Source organism: Theropithecus gelada, chromosome 19 (assembly GCF_003255815.1).
Source record: "Theropithecus gelada isolate Dixy chromosome 19, Tgel_1.0, whole genome shotgun sequence".
NCBI classification, from domain to species: domain Eukaryota; kingdom Metazoa; phylum Chordata; class Mammalia; order Primates; family Cercopithecidae; genus Theropithecus; species Theropithecus gelada.
The window spans coordinates 47,173,527-47,196,545 of NC_037687.1; the positions used below are offsets into that span (position 1 = coordinate 47,173,527).

General features: G+C 41.6%; 1 protein-coding gene across 3 annotated transcripts in view; it reads right to left on the reverse strand.

Annotated features, from left to right (window-relative positions):
- The window catches only part of TDRD12 (tudor domain containing 12), a 95,567-nt gene that overhangs the window by 46,176 nt on the left and 26,372 nt on the right, over positions 1 to 23,019 (reverse strand). For all 3 annotated transcript variants that reach the window (XM_025367666.1, XM_025367668.1, XM_025367669.1), the window contains 4 exons: positions 17,821 to 18,010; positions 17,167 to 17,259; positions 2,640 to 2,737; positions 1,990 to 2,066 (listed from right to left, as the gene is read on the reverse strand). In XM_025367666.1, coding sequence (XP_025223451.1) covers positions 1,990 to 2,066; positions 2,640 to 2,737; positions 17,167 to 17,259; positions 17,821 to 18,010 — 458 coding nt within the window. The remainder of the gene's footprint in view (positions 1 to 1,989; positions 2,067 to 2,639; positions 2,738 to 17,166; positions 17,260 to 17,820; positions 18,011 to 23,019) is intronic.

Sequence of the window (23,019 nt, forward strand, 5' to 3'; positions counted from 1 at the left end):
TAGCGAGACCCCCACCTCTACAAAAAATTAAAATGTTAGCCAGCTGTGGTTGTGTATGCCTGTAGTCCCAGCTACTTGGGAGGCTGGGGCAGGAGGATCGCTTAAGCCCAGGAGTTTAAGGCTATAGTGAGCTATGATTGCTCCACTGCACTTGAGAGCCTGGGTAAACAGAGCAAGACCCTGTCTCAAAAAAATATAGATGTAATAAATAGAATACTCATAGGACGGGCTCAATAGCAGAATGTGGATGACAGAAGAGAATGAACGTACAGACAGATCAGTAGAATCATTAATCTGCAGAGTAACAAGATTGAAAGGCTGAAAAAATGCACAGAGCCTCAGGGACTTTTTGGACAATATCAAAGTATCTGACATTTATTTCATCACAGTCTCTAAAACGAGAGGAAAAAGAGAAGGGTACAGAAAAAGTATTTGCAGACATAATGACTATTTGATGTAAGAAAGATACAAAAGAAGAACATTAACAAACCCCAAGCATAAGAAATATGGTAGCAACGACGGCAAGGTATATCACAATTTTTTTTTTTTTTTGAGACGAGTCTTGCTCTGTCACCCAGGCTGGAGTGCAGTGGTGTGATCTCAGCTCACTACAAACCCCACCTCCTGGGTTCAAGCGATCATCACGCCTCTGCCTCCTGAGTAGCTGGGATTACAGGCACCCACCACCAACCCCAGCTAACTTGTTTGTATTTTTAGTAGAGACGGGGTTTCACCATGTTGGCCAGGCTGGTCTTGAACTCCTGACCTCAGGTGATCTGCCCACCTTGGCCTCCCAAAGTGCTAGGAATATAGGCGTGAGCCACCATGCCTGGCCAGTATATTATAAGTAAATTGCTAAAACCAGTAATCAAGAAAAAATGTGAAAAGCAGTCAGAGGAAACGGCAGAGGAACAAAGGCACCGGTGACAGCAGAGGCAGTGCTGGGAACAATGCAAGAGAGAAGACAGTGGGGCAACATCTTTACATAAAGTGCTGTCGACCTAGAATTCTACACCTAGCAAAGGTATCCTTTTCAAAATGAACCTAAAATGAATACTTAAAAAAAAAGCTGAAAGAGTTCATCAACAGCAGACCTGCAATGCAAGAAATATTAAAGGAAGCCCTTTAGGTAGAAGGAAAATAATACCAGATGGAAATAGAGATCTACACCAAAGTAAAAAACACCAATGCAACCACGTAGGTAAAGACAGAAGATATTTTTGTTAGTTAACTCTCTCTAGAATATAATTGACTATTTAAATAAAAGTGAGATAGAGTCTAGCATTTATGATACATGTAAAAGTATAACATATGACAACCACAGCATAAAGTCCATGAGGGGAAGTGTGAAGGTCTACTATTCATGAGGTGGTACAATATTACATCCTTTCTGCAATTTCATTAATGTCACTGACATGTATCTTGAAGAGGACAAAGTAAAGACCTAGCCTCTGATACTCACGAAACCGTCCTTCTCTTTCCGCCCTGGGTAACCACCTACCCTGTGCTGCCATCTGGCCACGTGAGGCCATCCCTCCCATCAGGACCACTCGGTGCCAATCTTCAGACCTGCCTTACCGAGACAACTCTGTCCAACAAGGCAAAGAAGAGACAGACTCTAGGGCCACTACCAGTTTTCAGTCAACTTTGCTGTCAACCGGGTGTCACATTTTTCCTTTAAATTAATATGTTTAACCAAAATTTCCTGGGCCACTCTTTGAAAATGAACTATTTTCCCATTATCCATTTTATAGAACACTGTATAAGACAATATCACCCTAAGTCTTTTGTCAATTACACCGAATTATTATTATTATTATTTTAGAGATACAGTCTCACTCTGTTACCCAGTCTGGAGTGCAGTGGTACAATCACAGCTCACTGAAGCCTGAATCTCCTGGGCTTAAGCGGTTCCCCCAGCTCAGCCTCCTCAACAGCTGGGACTACGGGCAAGCGCCACCACATCCAGTTTGAATTTTCAAATCATACCTTCCTTCTGGTACATCTGGATCAGCATATATGGTTATGCCTCTTTTTGTTGGCCAGTACGCTGAAGATTCAACACACTGTAAAAGAAAAACTTCTTTCAGAAAGAATGTATATGCTAGCAACATAATACACATTCTTTTAGAACCAAAATTCCATGGGAGTTATTCTCATGAACAACCATCCCAGACAGCTTTCATGCACACACAGACATGGAGAGACAAAAAACTGGAAAGTTGGGTGATTATGCCATTGCTATACTACATTAAACATCCAAATGGCAGGGCATTCCAGATCATCAGTATTTAAAATACCCTGCAATCACTTTCACCTGTCTTGTCAAAGGGACGGAGAGCAGATTAGACTTGCACTTCACTATGACAGTGCCCTGGAATCCCAGATTTTCACACCTTCATTAAAAGGAGGATGAATATCCAATTTTGTAGAAAGGAAAGTAGGCCGAGAACAAGAGCTTGACATGAAGAAGTTGGAGCTACTTTCTCCTTTCAAAATAAGCAAACTATAGGAAACTATCATGGCCAATGATTTTTTAATAGAAAACATATTTTTGGTTTCAGATAGATTCGAAAGAGAAAATTTGAAAATTAATGCTATATGAACTCTGTATTGAAAGAACATTTTTAAAATACAACCTTATTTGTATCTTTTAAAGAGATGCAATGGTGTTTCTTTTCAGATTTGTTTTTAGGTGAATCTCTCAATGAATCCATATTACATTTTACAGCTTTGTCTGCAAAATAAAAATGGTAATAAGAAAGCTACACCAAAAAGTGATATTAATAGAAAACAGGATAAAAAGGAATATAATAAAAGCAAATACCATTATAAAATCTTAATATGTGAAATTTTTATGGAATATGAATTTGTAGTAAACCTTACTTGAGGGGATTAAATTTTAAAATCTTGTCTCAACCTTTATGTAAAAACAATTAAAATGTTCTAACAATTCCCATACCAGCTGACTAATAATGGAACACAACAGTATTTTCCCAATTTGTCAGATGACATTTCCCTCAGAAGACCATGGCAACATCTCCCAACACACAGGCTCTTCTCACAACGTGACTCTGTCTCCTGCCAAGAGGTGGGCTCTGTGTTCCTTTCCTGTGAACCTGGGTGAGCTCATAACCAACATGGAAGTGGTGCTGTGTGACTTCTAAAGCGATGTTACCAAAAGGCTGCATACTCGGGATCTGCCGTCTTGGAAGCTAACATTTGAAGCCCAGCCATGACACTGTGGGAAAGCAGCCACATGGAAAGACTGCTAGCGTATTTCGGATGACAGCCCCAGCTGAGGTCCCAGCCAAAAGCCAGCATCAACCGCCAGAACGTGCCTGAGTCCGCAGACCACTGCCCCTGCTTAGTTACCGCCAGCCCTCACGTCTCCCTGTCTGAGGCCCAGGACAGGGTGGAACAAAGGCAAACCCTCCTGCCATACCCATTCTGAATTCCTGACCACAGAACCCATGAGTGTTATAAAATGGCTGTTGTTTTACCCAGCAATCATGTATTAGGGAAATACAGAGGCATTCTAGAAAAGTGTCCTACTATTAATAAAAGAAACACAAATTGAAATGACAAGAGACACCTTTCACCTATTAAATAAGTCATTGAAATACGCAGCAGCACTAGAAATGTGAAATGATATTATAAATTGCCCTAACCCTTCTTTAAAGTAATTTGGAACCCAAGTCTGCATGTCATGTGGTCTTCCGGTTTGGAATTACATTATCAGGGTACAACCTTTTAGCCAAAAAGATAAACTCTGGAACCAGGAATGGAGGCGGTAGTTAAAATTTGCCAAGAGAGAAACGTTCATACAAGACCAGCTCTATCATAAAGAGTAAAAAAAAAAAAAAAGAAAAAAAAAAGGAGATTGGGAAAGAAATATTCACATCTGACGATATGAAGATAAAACATCTGTCTGAAAAGGACTTTTCAAATAAACTTAATTAAAATATCCAAGAAATAAAAGAAGTATTTATGAAACCAAAGAGGCCAAGTGCAGTGGCATGCCTATAATCCCAGCACCTTGGGAGGCCGAGGTAGGTGATCATTTGAGCTCAGGAGTTCAAGACTAGCCTGCTGAACATGGTGAAACCCTGTCTCTGCTAAAAATATGAAAGTTATCCAGGCGTGGAGACACACACCTGTAGTCCCAGCTACTTGGGAGGCTGAGGCAGGAGAATCACTTGAACCTGGGAAGCAGAGGCTGCAGTGAACTGAGACTGCACCACTGCACTCCAGCCTGGGTGACAGAGTGAGACTCCATCTCAAAAAATATAAATAAATAAATAAATAAATAGCCTAGCATTCCTTCCCCTTTCTCTCTTCCTCTCTTGCAGGTGATGTGCAGCTCCTGTTCCCCTTCTGCCATGATTGGAAGCTTCCTGAGGCCTCACCATAAGCAGATGTCAGCTCTATGCTTCTTATACAGCTTGCACAACTGTGAGCCAAATAAACCTCTTTTCTTGCTAAATTATTCAGTCTCAGGTATTCCTTTACAGCAACGTGAACAAAGACACTCCCCTACTAGAAGAACTACAAAGTATATACTTGGGGAAGGAGAAAAATAAACCAGTAGTACAATAATATTAATTATATAATCAACATCTACTTAGTATTTATATCAAGAACTATTCTAAATGCTTTATATGAATTGATTCAATTCTATGTGATAGGTACCACGTACTTTATTGAACTCCATGTGATTTCTCGATGGGCACAATTATTTCCCCCTTTTCAGATTAGGAAAAGCAAGCACAGAAAGGTGAAATAACGTGCCCATGTTTATTCAGCTAGTAAATAACAGATCTGGGATTTGAACCCAAGCAATTCCACTCCAAAGAACTTAAAGAAAAACTGAGTGCAAAATGTATTTACAAAAGAACAAGTTAAATTAAAATTCTAGAAATTAGAACAGAAATGAAAAGAGGAGTTTAGAAAAGAAAAGGTGACATTATTGATGTGAGGACAGACAATGATTACCTTGAAACTTCATTAGAAAGTATAAGTACACAGAAAATTTAAGACTAAGAGAAATGAAATGCAATATCTATAAGAGTAAAAAGGAAGGGGGGGAAGTGGTCAATTCAAGAGGAGGCAGAAAATAACAAAGAAAATAGAAAGAAAAATTACGGTCAACAGAAAACACAAAATGAGGCCAGGTGTGGTGGCTCACGCTTGTAATTCCTACACTTTGGGAGCCCAAGGCAGGTGGATCACTTGAGGTCAGGAGTTCAAGACTAGCCTGGCCAACATGGTGAAACCCTGTCTCTACTAACAATACAAAAATTAGCAAGGCAAGGTGTGCGTGCCTTTAATCCCAGCTACTTGGGAGACTGAGGTGGGAGAATCGCTTGAAGCTGGGAGGCAGAGGCTGTAGTCAGCCATGATCTCACTGCCCGCAGTGAGCCACTGCATTCCAGCCTGGGTGACAGAGTAAGACTCTGTCTAAAAAAAAAAAAAAAACCCCACAAAATGAGACAATGAAAAGACGTCCAAATATACATTAAATCACAATAAGGCTGGGCACAGTGGCTCATGCCTGTAATCCCAGCACTTTGGGAGGCTGAGGCAGGTGAATCACCTGAGGTAGGGAGTTCGAGACCAGCCTGACCAGCAACATGCAGAAACCCTGTCTCTACTAAAAATACAAAATTAGCCAGGCATGGTGGTACACGCCTGTAATCCCAGCTACTCGGGAGGCTGAGGCAAAGAATCACTTGAATCCGGGAGGCAGAGGTTGCTGTGAGCCGAGATCAGGCCACAGCACTCTAGCCTGGGCAAAGAGAGCAAAACTCTGTCTTGGAAAAAAAAAAAAAAAAATCACAATAAATGTATGTGACTTGTCAAAGAATCATAAGTGGCTCTCATAATAAGGGAAATGCAAATGGAAACTCATCTAAGATACTATTTCTCACTGCAAACTGAAAAAGATCCAAAAACTTGAAACTCTCTGCTGGTGAGGCGTGGGCAAACAGGCAGTCTCCTAGATTCCCATGAGACTCGCAGATGATACAGTACCCACGGCATCTGGCAACAGAGATAAAACCATTCTTTGACCAGAAACCCCTCTGCCAGGAATCTACCTTGAAGATGTAGCTCCACAAATACAAAATAATACATACTGGAAAAACTGGATGCCCACATGGAAAAAACAAAACCAAATCCTGACCCTTACCTCACATCGCTAACCTGAAATGGATCCTAGAATTAAATGTAAAAGCCAAAAGTAGAAAACATAGAGAAAGCAAAGTTTTCTTAAATAGGACATAAAATCCTAAAACAAAAAGAAGTGATTAGCTAGACTTCATCAAAAATCAAAAACTTCTCCTCAGAAAAATACCATTAAGAAAATGAAAAGCCACAGACTAGAAGGAAATTTATTTATAATACAAATGACATCTCCAGAATATATTTTAAAAACTCAGCCAGGCACAGTGGCTTGCACCTATAATCCCAGCACTTCGGGAGGCCGAGGCAGGAGGACTGCTTGAGGCCAGGAGTTTGAGACCAGCCTGGCCAGCATAGGGAAACTCTGTCTCAATAAAAAATAAAGAACAATAACTCTCAAAATTTATTATAAGAAAACCTAAGTTTTAAAACATGTAAACAGGAATTTCACAAAGAACAGACAAATTGCCAACAGGAACATGAAAACATGTGCAGTGTCATAAGTAATGAGGAAAGTGATCTGCAATCCAGAAGGCCACCTCTGCCATTCCAATGAGAGTAACAGGTCTCAAGAGCTGAGAAACAGCACCCACATACCCTGCCCTTAGGGTATGGATGTGCTCCATCCAAGCAAAGTAAGCCAAAGAAAGGCCTCAATGCGCAGTGGCTCACGCCTGTAATCCCAGCACTTTGGAAGGCTGAGGCAGGCAGATTACCTGAGGTCAGGAGTTTGAGACCAGCTTGACCAACATGATGAAAACCTGTCTCCAAATAAATTTTGAAAATTAGCCAGGCATGGTGGTGTGTGCCTAGTCCCTACAACTCGGGAGGCTGAGGTGTTTGAGGATGCAGTGAGCCATGATCACACCACTGCACTCCAACTTGGGCAACAGTGCAACATCCTGTCTCTGAAAAAAAAAAAAAAAAAAGAATAAAGACCACCAAAAATGATAAATATGAAGGTAAATATAAAAATATATATTCTTATCTTAAAAATCTCTTTAAAATAGAATTAAAATTTAAAGGGACACACAAAATCTGTGGTCTCTGTGCTGGGGAGTGTGGCAGGGTCTGTTAGTTATCCTGGAATATCATTCAGTCCTTGCTCCAGATCAGGGTCAGCAAACTCCTTCTGCAAAGCACCAGCTGGTAAATACTGTGGGCTTTGTGGGACAGGTGGCATGGGGCGCGACCACTCAACTCAGCTGCAACAGCGCAAAGGCAGCTGTATAAAATATGTAAGCAAATGAGTCCGGCTATGTTCGGTAAAACTTTATTTGTAACTACTGAGATTACAATTTCATATAATTTTAATGCATCACAAAATATTCTTTCTCTTTTGATTTTTTCAACTATTTAAAAATGGAAAAATCATTTTTAGCTTACAGGTTGTACAAAAATAGGCGGCAGGCCAGATATGGCCCATGCCTGCAGTTTTCTAATTCTGAGGTAACAGAACCCCTGATTTTTAGTGGGAGCCTGGCAATCCAAAAGAAGGACACCCTCTCCCAGAGCTTCATCCCCCACTAAGCATGGCTGCCCAAGAACATTCTGGCCAAAGAAATGAGAGAGGAAGCACCATGTGCAACCTCTGAGTTGTGCCCTTCACCTCTTCCCCCTGCCCCCCAGCTGGCTGGAAGGGAGACACAGTGATAACTCATTTTGGAATAGGAGGATAGAGGCAAAACCTTCAGGATGGCAAGGCCAACAAGACAGAAAGAGCACAGACTCTGATAACCTGCCTGCACGCTTATGACATGTTAGAGAATTCAACTTCTTTCTTCTCTCAAAAAAAGAGAGAAAGAATTGACTACTTAATAAAAAATGATGAGGTACTGTGGGGTTTCTAATAAATGTAGAATTAAAATGCATGACAACAGGCTGGGTGCAGTGGCTCATGCCTGTAATCCCAGCACTTTGGGAGGCTGAGGCAGGTGTATCATCTGAAGTCAGGAGTTCCAGACCAGCCTGATCAACGTGGTGAAACCCCATCTCTACTAAAAATACAAAAATTAGCCGGGCGTAGTGGTGCGCACCTGTAGTCCCAGCTACTCAGGAGGCTGGGGCAGGAGAATCGCTTGAACGCAGGAGGTGGAGGCTGCAGTGAGCTGAGATGGCGCCACTGCACTACAGCCTGGGTGACAAGAGCAAAACTCTGTCTCAAAAATACATAAATAAATAAATAAATAAATAAATAAATAAATGAAATGCATGACAACTGCATAATGGCCAGGAGGGAGGAAATGGAAGGAGGCTACTGCTAAGTTCCTCATGCTATCCATGAAGTGCCTAATACTGCTTGAAGGTAGGCTATGAGAAGTAAAGATGTTTACTCTAAACCCTAAAGCAACCACTAAACATACAGAACAAAAAACTATAGCTGACCAGGCATGGCGGCTCGTTCCTGTAATCCCAGCACTTTGGGAAGCTGAGGCCAGTGGATCACTTAAGGTCAGGAGTTCGAGACCAGCCTGGTCAACATGGTGAAACCCCATCTCTACTAAAAATATAAAAACTAGCCAGGCATGGTGGCACATGCTTGTAGTCCCAGCTACTCCAGAGGCTAAGGCAGGAGAATCGCCAGAACCCAGTGAGCCAAGATTATACCACTGCACTCCAGCCTGGACGACAGAGTGAGACTCCATCTCAAAAAAAAAAAAGTTATAGCTAATAAGCTAACAAAGGAGTTAAAATGGAACATAAAAGGCACTTAATCCAAAAGAAAGCAAAAAGTAGAGTAAAGGGAACAAAAACCAGATGAGACAAACAGAAAACTAACAGCAAGATGCTAGATTAAGAGCCAACATCATCATACATTATATCAAATTAGAAAGCATAAGACTGACTATTTGATAGCACAACAGGGTGACTGTAAGTCTTAAATAACTTAAAGATATAACTGGATTGTTTATAATGCAAAGGATAAAGCTTCAGAGAATGAATACCCCATTCTCCATGATGTGCTTATTTCACATTGCATACCTGTATCAAAATATTTCATGTACTCCATAAATATATATACCTACCATGTGCCCACAATAATTTTAAATGATAAAAAATTTTAAATAAATTGCATTAAATAGAAATGACTTAAATATTCCAATTAAAAGACAGAGATTGACAGATTGGACACAACTATATGCTCCCTACAAGAACTCCCCCTTAAATATAAAGGCACCAATAGGTTAAAACTAAAAGGACATGAAAAGATATATGTTAATATTAATCAAAATGGATCTAGAGCAGCTATATTAATATTAAGGTAGATTTCAGAGCAAAGAATACTATCTGGGATAAAGAGAGCCATTTAACAATGACTGAGTAAGCAATTCATCACGGGGACATAAAAATTCTAAGTCTTCATGCACCTAAATAACAGACCTTCAAAATACATGGAGGAAAAACTGACAGAACTGGAAAGAGAAAACAAAACAATTATAGTTGGCTATTTCAAAACCTCTTTCTCAATAATTGCCAGAACAGTTCATGGAAAATCAATAAAGATAAAGAAGATTTGAACAATGCTATCAACCAGTATGACCTAATTAAGATTTCTGTAACATTCTACCCAACAACAGCAAAGCACATATACTTCTAAGGTGTACACAGAATATTTTCCAAGAGAGATCATAGCTGAATCATAACAGGAGTCTCTATAGATATTCAAATCATACAGATATAGGGTTCCATAAATGAGAATCTGGAACAACTTAAGGAGTCTATAAAGATGGACAATATAGCCGGGCATGGTGGCTCACGCCTGTAATTCCAGCACTTTAGGAGGCTGAGGTGGGCAGATCACAAAGTCAGGAGATCGAGACCATCTGGCTAACACGGTGAAACTCCATCTCTAATAAAAATATTAAAAATTAGCCAGGCGTGGTGGTGGGCACCTGTAGTCCCAGCTACTCGGGAGGCTGAGGCAGGAGAATGGTATGAACCTGGGAGGCGGAGCTTGCAGTGAGTCCATTGCAGATGGACAATATAAAGTAAAAAAAGAAAAGCAATTAGAATCTCCAAGGCTTGTCAATCTTACACTTTAAAATTTAGTATAATTTCCACTTTCCAGTCAAGCATGTAAAAAGCTTGATGGTTATCACTCTATCCTAACAACAAGTAAAAAGCTGAACACACTGAAAAATCAGGAACTCTTCCTAGGTCCATTAAAGTGAGGTCACAGGGCAAACTGCCGACCCAGCACTGGAGAGACTGACAGGTGGACAGAAACTCAGAACGGACAGGGGCAGAAACCCAGAAGAAACTTCTATGGGACCAGGAGTGAGGTGGGAAACCTGAACTGTAACTGACAATTTGCTGGAGGGTCAGTGTGGACACCTCTGTTAGTTAAAACTCCAGGGTGGGGGGCTGCGTGCCACACTTCTGTGAGTTCTACCTCCTGGAGCTCCAGCAGGTTCTCACAGTGAATACCACAGGAAAATCACCTTGTGCTTCAACAGGAAGAGGGGAAAAGTAACTACTTGGAAATATAAAGGGCATGCTGTTCCTTCCTAAGAGGACGTGACCTCAGGAGAAAGTATTGAACCAGAGCCGAAACTACTGGAGTTTATCAGAACCTATCTAACCTAGAGGAAGGGAAATACAGTTTGATTTAGCCTTCTGGTGGGGGAGGAAAATAACACAACTTAGCCCCTTCCAGCCATTCTGTCCCACATGAGGTGGGAGGTGAGGGACGCGGAGGGGCACCTGAGAAGCGTGCAGCCCAAGGGTACGGGCTCCCTAGAAGACTGAGTCTAATCACAAGGCTCTAGACATTTCCCTCTCTCTACCCCTCCTACCACATCATTAAAGGCCCATTTATATGGAATCAAAATAACCAATTAAAACCACAAGTGGTAGAAGAAGAGTAGAAGTCAAAAGATGAACAAAAAAACAAGGGCAATAAATCAAAGACGGTAATAGGCTTGGCAGACAGTAATCCAACTCCAGTTACGTGCCACATGCCAACCTTCCATCAGCGACAGACCATGTATACGATGGTGGTCTCATAAGATTTTAATGAAGATGAAAAACTCCTATTGCCTAGCAACATCATACCATAATCACTACCTTTTCTATGTTTAAATTGATTTAGATAACACAAATAGTTACCATTGTGTTACAGCTGCCTACGGCATTCAATACAGTAACATGCTGTACAGGTTTGTGGCCTAGGAGCCATAGGCTATACCATATCACCTATATGTGTAGTAGGCCGCACCACGTAGGTTGCTGTAAGTACACCCTATTATGTTTGCACACCAATATCACTTAATGATGTATTTCTCAGAACACATTCCATCAGTAAGCAACACACGACTGTATATAAATAATCACTTTAAACCCAACGGTCCTGTGAAAGTTAATTATACAAACTAGTTCATTCTTTCATCTCCAACTAAATCAGAGTCGAGAGGCCAGAGGAAAAGTACTCGAGGCACAGAGCACTTTCTTGGCCCCTCTGTTGAGGTGCACTGCCAAAATCCCAACACCAGTTTTACCTGGTAGCTGCTGAAATAACCTGCCACGACTTTAAGATTAGTTTTACCTACTGCCATCACCTACCAATCAGAGCTTGCCAGCTCCCAAAAGCTTCTCTAGTGTCAATGAGCTTCCTTTCAAAACAGTATGTAAGATTTCTCTAATAAAACTCATAACCTTCTCTTTTCAACAAATGGTGCTGGAACCATCCACATGCAGAAAAATGACTCTGGACACAGACCTTATACCCTTCACAAAAATCAACTCAAATGGATCTAAATGAAAAATGCAAAATACAAAACTCCTAGAAAATAACACAGGAGAAAACCTAGATGACCCTGAGTATGGCGACGGCTTTTTTTTTTTTTGAGATGGAGTCTCGCTCTGTCGCCCAGGCTGGAGTGCAGTGGCCGGATCTCAGCTCACTGCAAGCTCCGCCTCCCAGGTTTACACCATTCTCCTGCCTCAGCCTCCCAAGTAGCTGGGACTACAGGCGCCCGCCACCTCGCCCGGCTAGTTTCTTGTATTTTTTTTTTTTCAGTAGAGACGGGGTTTCACCGTGTTCGCCAGGATGGTCTCGATCTCCTGACCTCGTGATCCGCCCGTCTCGGCCTCCCAAAGTGCTGGGATTACAGGCTTGAGCCACCGCGCCCAGCCGGCGATGGCTTTTTAGAGACAACACCAAAGGCACAATCCATGAAAGAAGCAACTGATCAGCTGGACTTCATTAAAACTGAACACTTCTGCTCTGTGAAAGATATTGTCAAGAGAATGAGAGACAAGTCACACACTGGGAGGAAATGTTTGCAAAGGACACATGTAAAAAAAGGATTGTTATCCAAAATATGCAAAGGACTCCTAAAACTCAACAATAAGAGGACAAATAAGTCAATTTAAAATAGGCAAATTTTTGCCAGGCGCGGTGCGTGGCTCATGCCTGTAATCCCAGCACTTTGGGAGGCCAAGGCAGGCGGATCATTTGAGGTAGGTAGATCACTTGAGCTCAGGAGTTCGAGACCAGCCTGGCCAACATGGTAAAACCCCGTCTCTACTGAAAATATACAAACTAGCCAGGCATGGTGGTGGGCACCTTAATCCCAGCTACTCGGGGGGCTGAGGCAGGAGGCTTGAACCTGGGAGGCAGAGGTTGCCATGAGCTGAGATCACACCACCGCACTCCAGCCTGGTTGACAGCGCACGACTCCATCTCTAAATTAATAAATAAATAAGGAAATCCTGATGAGACATCTCATCTGAGAAGATATACCAACAGCAAATAAGCATATGAAAAGATGCTCACGTCGTATGTCATTAGAGACATGCAAACTGAAATGATATTCCACTACACCCGTATTAGAATGACCAAAATCCAGAACACATTCTGCAAAATAACATGTCTGTAATCTTCCAAAGAGCAAGGTCATGAAAATCAAGGAGACCCAGGAAATGTCCCAGAGGAAAGACTAAAGAAACGTGTTCTCTCAATGAAACAAGTGATGCTGAACGACGTCTCTTTGCTATAAAGGGAGTATTAGGATAATCAGCAAAATCTGAATGGTGCCTGGGAGTTACATGATCACAATATTCAATGTTAATCTTCACACTCTGATCATTGTATTGTGGATATTTTTGAGAATGTCCTCCTTTCTAGGAAAAACTCAAGTATTGCGGAATCAGGTTGGCAACTTATTCTCAAATGGTTTAGGGAAAAAGTAATTTGTAATACTCTCCAACTTTTCTGTAAGTTTGTAATTATTGTAAAATAAAAAATGTACTGAGAAGATGGATGTAAACTCTATGGAAGCAGAGACTTTGTTTCCCTCCTAAGAATCCCTAGAAAAGCACCTGACAGTGAGGGCTTCATAAATAACTGATGAATGAATGAATATGGGTTAGGGGCATGAGAGCGAACTTGCCCTAGAAATCAAGACAATGTCTAAAGTTAACAAGCCTAGTAACAGTAAAATATACATAATTATTTTAAAATCTGGAGATAATTATCAAAATAAGTAACTTTAAAAAGTGAGTTTATCTCTAGGGGACATTCTGGGGTAAGAAGAGGTTGCAAATAAAAAAATTATTTTTCACTGTAGCCCTTCTGTAATATGTGATTGTTTGATCAAGTATTAGCAAATCAAGTATTAGCAAAGTATTATACTTTGATTCTTAAAAATATTAGGCAACTTCAAAGAGAAACACCAAAAACTAACTGTAATATAACTGAAGTACCTTCTCACAATAATTAAAGGAAAGTGAAATCTGTACTTAGAAAAGTAACATCTAATAATTCTGTTTTTTACATGCCAATTCAGTCACACCTCACATTATCTTTTTTTGTTTTTGTTCACCATAACCTTTTCCTTTTCAAAGATAAGCATAGTTCATTCTAGTACTGACTGTAATAAGCAGGAAACAATTACTGCCCAGCAAGCTGGGACTCCTGAAAGTAATTTTGACATATCATGCAATGGAAAGCCACGTGATAATTAAACACAATGATGTAGTGCCTGGTATTTTTATTCCTCCAATGGAAAAAGAACATAAACAGAAAGAATACACTCCCATCAACAACAGGTTCTACTTTCTGCTGTAATTCTCACCTGAGGATCCCCTACAAGAGGCATATGAGAATCTGGGGCAGAGGCCACATGTGCTGAGGCTGCCACAGGTCAGGCGCTGAGCCAAGCATACTGCACGATGGCCCAGTTCAGCAACTCCCAGGGGGATGGTAACGACACCTCCCCATGTGCCAGAGAAGGAAGCAGGCCTGACACCCTGACAGTCTCACATCAGAGTCTATGTCCTTAAACACATTCTACCAGATATATCTGACCTACAAAGGGGTTCAGCCATATACTAAGTAAAATACACTACAAAGAGGATCCCATTTCTGTGAAATAAAAATTTTACAAATACCCTCTGGAAAACTTCGGAAAGAAAGGTATTTTATTTTATTTTATTTTATTTATTTTATTTTATTTTTTATTTTTGAGCCAGAGTCTCACTCTGTTGCCCAAGTTGGAGTGCAGTGGCACAATCTTGGTTCACTGCAACCTCTGCCTCCTGGGTTCAAGTGATTCTCCTGCTGCAGCCTCCTTTGAGGCCAGGAGTTTGAGGCTGCGGTAAGCTGTGATCACACTACTGCAATCAAGCCTGGGCAACAGAGCGAGACCCTGTCTCAAAAAAAAAAAAAAAAAAAAAAAAAAAAATTCCCAGATGGAGACATGCTAGAACTCCAGGAGCCTTCTAGTCTTCCCCTACCTCCCACTCCATCTACAGATGGGCAGATGCAGGCTCTTGGAAGGTCAAGGCTCCCATCAAGCCAGTGGTGGACTTAGGATTAGAACACATATCTCCTGGCTTCTAGCCCCAAGCTTGTTCTCTCCACACTGTGTTGCCACCCTTACCTTCAATGCAACAGAGTCTACAGGGTTCACTCCTCCTTTTTACATTCTAGTTTCTCATTTCATCATGTAGCAAATAAGTTCTTGAGTAGCTGGGACTACAGGCACACGCCACCATGACTGGCTAATTTTTGTATTTTTAGCAGAGACGGGGTTTCACCATGTTGGCCAGGCTGGTCTCAAACTGCTAACCTCAGGTGATCCACCTGTGTCGGTCTCCCAAAGTGCTGGGATTACAGGCATGAGTCACCGTGCCCGGCCTTTTATTTTATTTTATTTTATTTTATTTTCTGAGACAGAGTCTTACTCTGTCACCCAGGCTGGAGTGCAATGACACAATCTTGGCTCACTGCAACCTCCACCTTCCAGTTCAAGCCATTCTCCGGCCTCAGTCTCCGGAGTAGCTGGGACTACAGGCATGCACAACCACACCCGGCTAATTTTTGTAGTTTTAGTAGAGATGGGTTTTCACTATATTGGCCAGGCTGCTCTTGAAATGCCAGCCTCAAGTGATCTGCCAGCCTTGACCTCCCAAAGTGCTGGGATTACAGGTGTGAGCCACTGCACCTGGTCCCGACTCTACAATTTTAAAAAGTAGGCAGTGAGATGACAGGTTTTTACAATTTGGGTTATTGATAGCAGCAAAAGGCAGTCAAATGCCTAGGGAGATAGGGGTGGGTCCCTGGTGAAACCCAATTTTCAAGCAGAAACCAGTTTAAAGCTCAGCTACAAGTCTCGGGTAATATACACACTGGATTGAGAAACTGTTTTCCTGTTTGGCATTTTTTCCTCTGAGTGATCTCTACCTCCTACTTATTTCATATACACCTACTCTTTCCTAGTTGGTTTTCTACACTGTCATACCCACCTTTGAGTGGTGTGTTTGGTTTAACCTTTTTTGCATATTCACTAACCAATCAGCATACACTCTCCATTCTGAGTCCATAAAAAGTTCCAGCCTGGCCACACTGAGACAGAAACCACCTGTCCAAGAAGAATGAGGTTACACTGAGAGCTGTTCCATCGCTCCATAAAATTCTCCTCTGCCCATCCTCACTCTTCTAACTGGCAGCATAACCTTATTCTTCTTGGACACAGGACAAGAGCTTGGGAACCGCCAAATGCAGATACAATCTATAGCACAGGTGGGCTGAGTGGGTAGGGAGCCTCCAGCGGCCAGGCCCAGGGCTGAGCAAGGCCCAGGTCGGGGACAGGGTGGGCACTGCCAGCCATGAAGGACTCTCTGGTTGGCAGAGTGGCTGAGAAAAATCCTTTGCATCCTTCCTTCTCTATGATGAGCAACATTAACAAAGTAATTGAAAATAATTTGAAGTACAGGGAATATTTTAGTTGGCTAAAGCTTTAATGTAGTTGTGGTTTACTACAGATGCACATGAAATATTACACCCACAGGTATCAGTAAGTCCTCACTTGACTCATCAATAGGTTCTTGGAAACCATGGATTTAAGGGAAACAAAGTACAGTAGGCCCTCAAATTGAGTTGCTTTGTTCAAGGTTGCTTCGTTTCACTTTGTTTCACTGAAGTCAGTTTCCAAGAACCTATCCAAGACATGAAGTGAGGCCTTCCTAGACACACATCCAGCATAGGAGTGAAATGGTGGAGGAACCACCACAGAGGGTGAGCCAGGCATCAACTGGGCTGACACATTTCACCCCCACCCAGCAATTCCAATTCATAAAATATCTTGAAGACTGGAATTAAAAACTATGTATTTCTGCCCTCATAAGCAAGTCTTCCCTATTTTTACGCATCCTGTTGCCTAAGTGAAAAATCAATCATAAATACATATGTACACTCTGAGGACAGATAATGATTACTGGTCAATGGCTAGGCTGGAAAAAAATCAGTCCTGCACATGAACAGGTGCCTGTTACGTTCTTTACATGACAGTAAAATTTCTAAGTATGAAATGCAGGACACGTGATCTCTTTCAGCATCTACATCACAGATTGGTTACACTAAATTAAGAAAAGAGGGAGAATTACCATAGCCCTTCTAGACAACCTTTCTAATCTTTAAAAAGCTAAGAATACTTTTTTCATGCTGCCTATGAAATAAACCACATTAGCAGAACTCACCCGGTGCTGTGGCTGTTGGCCTGAGGTCACCGACAATACCCCTGCGCCATGTATGCTGCAGAGATTGTGCCAGAAAATTTAAACCATGTGAATCTGATAGAAAGAATAAATTTCAGAATTAAAGCATGAAATAAAACCCCAAATAAAAATGTGAACTTGTTAGTACACTACTTCTGCTCTTGCTTTTGCTCTGAGGTTACAGGACACCTGACTAAGGGACACAAGGCGAGGGGACTAAAAACCGGATGTGGACAGAAATGTCAGAAATTGTTTCCACAGTCCGTGACTAGCTCTTATATTTTCATGCTAAGGGTTATTTGTGATAAATAGCTCTTTTTAAAAGTATCTAGAAGTCTAAATACTCAAAATCTTGTTTTGTTAGTATCTCTAAATTACAAACATTTGGACTTCTAACAACGTAACTCAATGTTAATAAGAAATTGAGGGCAGTTTTTTTCCTGGTCTAATAAACACAAACTGTGGCACTTTAGGACCTTAAAATCTGTCATAGCCTCATCAGGATTAAACTTTAAATATTAAACAGAGTCCAAGTCTTTGTCTCCATGTGGGGAAAAGTCTGTACAACTTATATCTATCACTAAGATTACTAATAAAACAATGTAAGGGAAATTGATATGATGAGAATCTACTCACCTTCCATTCCTTGAACATCTTTTCCTTGCAAAAACATTGGCCAGAGTGTAAGTGCTGGATTGAGTTTATTGAAGGAGGGTGCTGATTTTATATTCAATCTTGGTTTTTCTAAATATTGAAGGTTTTTATTCTTTGTAGGTGATATATAACAAGCATAGTTCTTTGCAACAAGATCATCATTAACACAAACCTGTAAAATTTTAAACATTTCGTGAATAAGACAAATACAGTCAAGCAATTTTAAAGGAAATATTCCAAACTTAACCCCAAAGTTCTATCTTCAGAGAAATTATTTTATAGAACATAATCTGATAGAAACAGATTTGACTCCTGCTCTGGTAAACCAATTACTTCCCACCAATCCTGATGAAGAAAAACAGAAAGCATCTGTGTGAAACACAAGAGATGTCTTCTTGGACATAAGCACTGTAGTGCTAAAACTACCTGGCCAGGCAAAAACCTGGTAGGAGGACAGAGACAAAACACGAACCATAGAAGGAAAACCTGTTACACTGGATTTGCTCAGAATTTTAAATTTCTGCTCTTCAAGAGAATAAAGAGATGAGGCAAAATTATTTTAAAATCAAGTATCCAGATGACATGTATCCAGAATATATAAGGAACTCACAAAACTCAATAAAACGAAAACAACACAATTAAAGTATGTGCAAACAATCTGAATGTCTGCTTCATCAAATTCTGAATATTGCAAATAAGCATTTAAAACCATCATTAGTCATTAGGGAAATGCAAATTTAAACCACAATGAGGTGCCACTGCACACTTGGCAGAATGTTTACACAAGAGACATGGAGGAACTGGAATTCTCATTGCTGAGGCGAAGGTAAAATAGTCTACCACTTTGGAAAACAATATGGCAGTTTCTTAACACCTACAATATGATCCAAAAGTTTGACTCCTAGGTAATGTTCAAGAGAAATGAAAGCACAGGTCCACAGGAAGACTTGTACATGAATATCTATAAGGGCCCTATGGCCACAACCCAAATATCCATCAACGAGTTAATGGGTAAATACACTATAGTATATCCACACAATGGAAGAGGACTTGGCAACAAAAGGAACAAATATGGATGCATCTTAAAATAATTTTGCCAAATGAAAGAAGCCAGACCAAAAAACAAAACACCCTGGGACATATCCTGGTGCCACCTTTGGGAGCTGGTAAAGGATTGCTGGCCTACATGCTTTTCCTCTGGCAGTTATGATCTCATGCATCCACTGTAAGCTCTCTCGGCTAAGCACGAACCTCCCTGCCTGCTGCACTTTAAAGTAAGACCAACATGGAGAAACCCCATCTCTACTAAAAATACAAAATTATCCGGGCGTGGTGGCATATGCCTGTAATCCCGGCTACTTGGGAAGGCTGAGGCTGGAGAACTGCTTGAACCCAGGAGGCAGAGGTTGCGGTGAGCTGAGATCACGCCATTGCACTCCAGCCTGGGCCACCAGAGCAAAATTCCATCTCCAAAAAAAAAAAAAAGAAAAGAAAAAAAATAGAGTCATTATCAGCATACAACCTACATGGTTAGAAAGAGACCTACTTTTGAAAAGCAAGAAGAAAGCAAGTTTATACAGAATTTATTTTAAAAAAAGATGTCTTATAAGACTGGTCCTTACAGGATAGGTCTCTTAAGTATGAAATTTTTTTTAAAAAAATGATTGGTTCTGTAGCCAATATTTTGGTGGGGTTTTTTTTGTTTGTTTTTGAGACAGGGTCTTACTCTGTCACACAGACTGGAATGCAGTGCTGTCATCTTGGCTCACTGCATTCTCTGCCTCCCAGGCGCAAGCAATCCTCCCACTTCAGCCTTCCAAGTAGCTAGGACTACAGGTGCAAGCCATCACACCTAGCTAATTTTTGTATTTTTTGTAGAGACAAGGTTTCACCATGTTGCCCAGGATGGTCTCAAACTCCAGAGCTCAAGCAAGCCACCCACATCAGCCTCCCAAAGTGCTGGGATTAAACAGGTGTAAGCCAAACCTTTGGGCGATTTTGGTATTTTTACTAAGTTACAAAATAAGTAATGAAAAGTCATAGGTAAAATGAACCAGGATGTGGGGAATCCAAAATGCAATATAAGCAGTAACAAATGAACCCCATTACAAAAGAATAACATAATCACACTGAAGAAGGTGCGAAAGGGAAAAAACAACCTAAGTAACTTTGGCAGACAGTATTTTGGCTGCATAATGTGAAGGCTGAATACAAATTTTGTTTTCACAGGAGTGTGGGTTAGCAATCCTGAAATTACTTAATGTAAATACATGGATGAGTCAAATACGTAGACTGCAGCCAAAGAGAGTAGGTTTCTCACTGTTGGAGAAGGGGGTTAAGAATAAGGGATCAGGCATGGTGGTGTGTGCTTATAGTCCCACCTACTTGAGAGGGTGTGGCTGGAGGATCACTTGAGCCCAGGAATTCCAGGCCAGCCTGAACAACATAGCAAGACCCTGTCTCAAAAAAATAAATGAATAAATAAGGAAAGGAGACAGTTAGAATGAACCCTATGGTACTGGATTCAAATCAGAAGTATCAAAGCTCTTAATACGTGTACAGATGGATATAGAAATATAGATTTGTGTGTGCATGGGAATAAGTACATACATACATTTCATAATATTTTCTGCTGAGAGGACCTATGATCATGACACTCCAGTTGGAACAAGCACACCAAGGTGGGCAGATCACAAGGTCAGGAGATCGAGACCATCCTGGCTAACACGGTGAAACCCTATCTCTACTAAATATACAAAAAATTAGCCAGGCGTGGTGGCAGGCGCCTGTAGTCCTAGCTACTCAGGAGGCTGAGGCAGGAGAATGGCATGAACCCAGAAGGCGGAGCTTGCAGTGAGCAGAGATCACGCCAGTACACTCCAGCCTGAGTGATTCCATCTCAAAAAAAAAAAAAAAAAAAAAAAGAAGTGGCTGATTCTAGGGCTAGGGCTGGCAAATAACAAAATGATAAACATTGTGGCACAGAGAGTAAAGAGGGTTCAAGTAATGATGGGGCACACTGAAAGTATACAAAAGCCCCTTTGAAGGAGCATCTAATGGCCAGAATCCAATGCAATGTGAGCAAGGCAATAATGATAGTCATAGATTAGAACTCCCCAAATAAAATACATTTCCAAAAGTCCATATTAATGCAAATTATCAAATAATTAATATATGGGGGAGGAGGGAGGGTTCTTTGGTATAAAATTCCAATTAAAAATGCAGAAGGGGGCCAGGCATGGTGGCTCACGCCTGTAATCCCAGCACTTTGGGAGGCCGAGGCGGGTGGATCACCTAAGGTCAAGAGTTTGAGACCAGCCTGGCCAACATAGTAAAACCCCATCTCTACTAAAAATACAAAAAATTAGCCGGGTGTGGTGGTGGGCACCTGTTATCCCAGCTACTCTGGAGGTTGAGGTAGGAGAATTGCTTGAACCTGGGAGGCGGAGGCTGCAGAGAGCCAAGATTGCACCATTGCACTCCAGCCTGGGCAACAAGAACGAAACTCTGTCTAAAAAAAAAAAAATGCAGAAGGGGGCCAGGCGTAATGGCTAACGCCTGTAATCCCAACACTTTGAGAGGCTGAGGCAGGCAGATCACTTGAGGTCAGGAGTCTGAGACCAGCCTGGCCAACTTGGTAAAACCCCGTCTCTACTTAAAACATAAAAATTAGCTGTGCGTGGTGGCGTGTGCCTGTAATCCCAGCTACTCAGGAGACTGAGGCAGGAGAATCACTTGAACCCGGGAAGTAGAGGTTGCAGTGAGCTGAGATTGCACCACTGCACTCCAGCCTGGGCGACAGCGCGAGACTCCATCTCAAAAACAATAAATAAATAAATAATAAAAATTAAAAATGTAGAAGGGGCTGGGCGTGGTGGCTCACACCTGTGATCCCAGCACTTTGGGAGGATAAGGCAAGAAGACTGCCTGTTGAGACCAGCCTGGGCAACATAATGAAATCCCGTCTCCACAAAAAATTACATGGGCGTGGTGGTGCACACCTGTAGTCTCAACTACTTGTGAAGTTGAGGAAGGAGGATCCCTTGGGCCCAGGAGGTTGAGGCTGCAGCAAGCTACAATTGTGCTACTGTACTCCAACCTAGGAGACAAAGAGAGACACACAGGAGGGGAGGGGAGAGGAGAAAAATGTAGAGGGAAAGATGAAACACGTATACACCACAGTAATATCTTTCTCGGCCAAGAATCATTGATGGAATGGTTATCTGCAGCCTCAAAGTAGGTCCCCACAAGATACTTACTAATTTCAAAAGGATAAAATAACACCTCTGTACAGGAAAAACCTGGCAAACACCACAGTAACCAGGTGATCAACATCCATATCACAAAATGTGGTACATATACACCATGGAATACTATGCAGCCATAAAAGGGAACAAGATTGTGCCCTTTGCAAGGACATGGATGGAGCTAGAGCCATTATCCTCAGCAAACTAATGCAGGAACAGAAAAACACTGCATGTTCTCACTTATAAGTGGGAGCTGAATGATGAGAACACATAGACACTGGGGGGAACAACACCCACTGGGGCCTGTCAGGGGGTGGGGAAGGGGGAGGGAGAGCATCAGGGAAGAATAGCTAATGGATGTTGGGCTTAATACCTAGGTCACGGGATGATCTGTGCAGCAAACCACCATGGAACACATTTACCTATGTAACAAACTTGCATGTCCTGCACATGTACCCCGAACTTAAAAGTTGAAGGGAAAAAACCATTCACATCACTAGTAATTAGACATACTGATGTCATAAACCCCTGCTGGGATGCACTGAGAAGGGCACAGTACCACTTCTGTGGTCTTCTTGCCAAAAATGCACAGCCTTAATACAATGATGAAAAATATCAGGCAAACCAAATTGAGGAACATTCTACAAAACCACTGGCCACTGCTCTTCCAAAGCAGTCAATGCCATGAGAGGCATGGAAGTACTGAGGAGCTGTCACAGGCCAGAGGAGGGGAAGGAGACATGACAAACAGGTGCAGTGGCGGGGGGGCGCGCGGTGCTGGAGCAGATCCTAGATGAGAGAAAGGAAATCAGCGGGGAAACTGGCAACATTCATCTGTCTGCAGGTTTTCAGTGGTATTTTATTAATGTTACTTTTCTGGTTTTAAAAACTGTACTGTGGTTTTGTGCTATGTTAACATCAGGACAACCTGGGC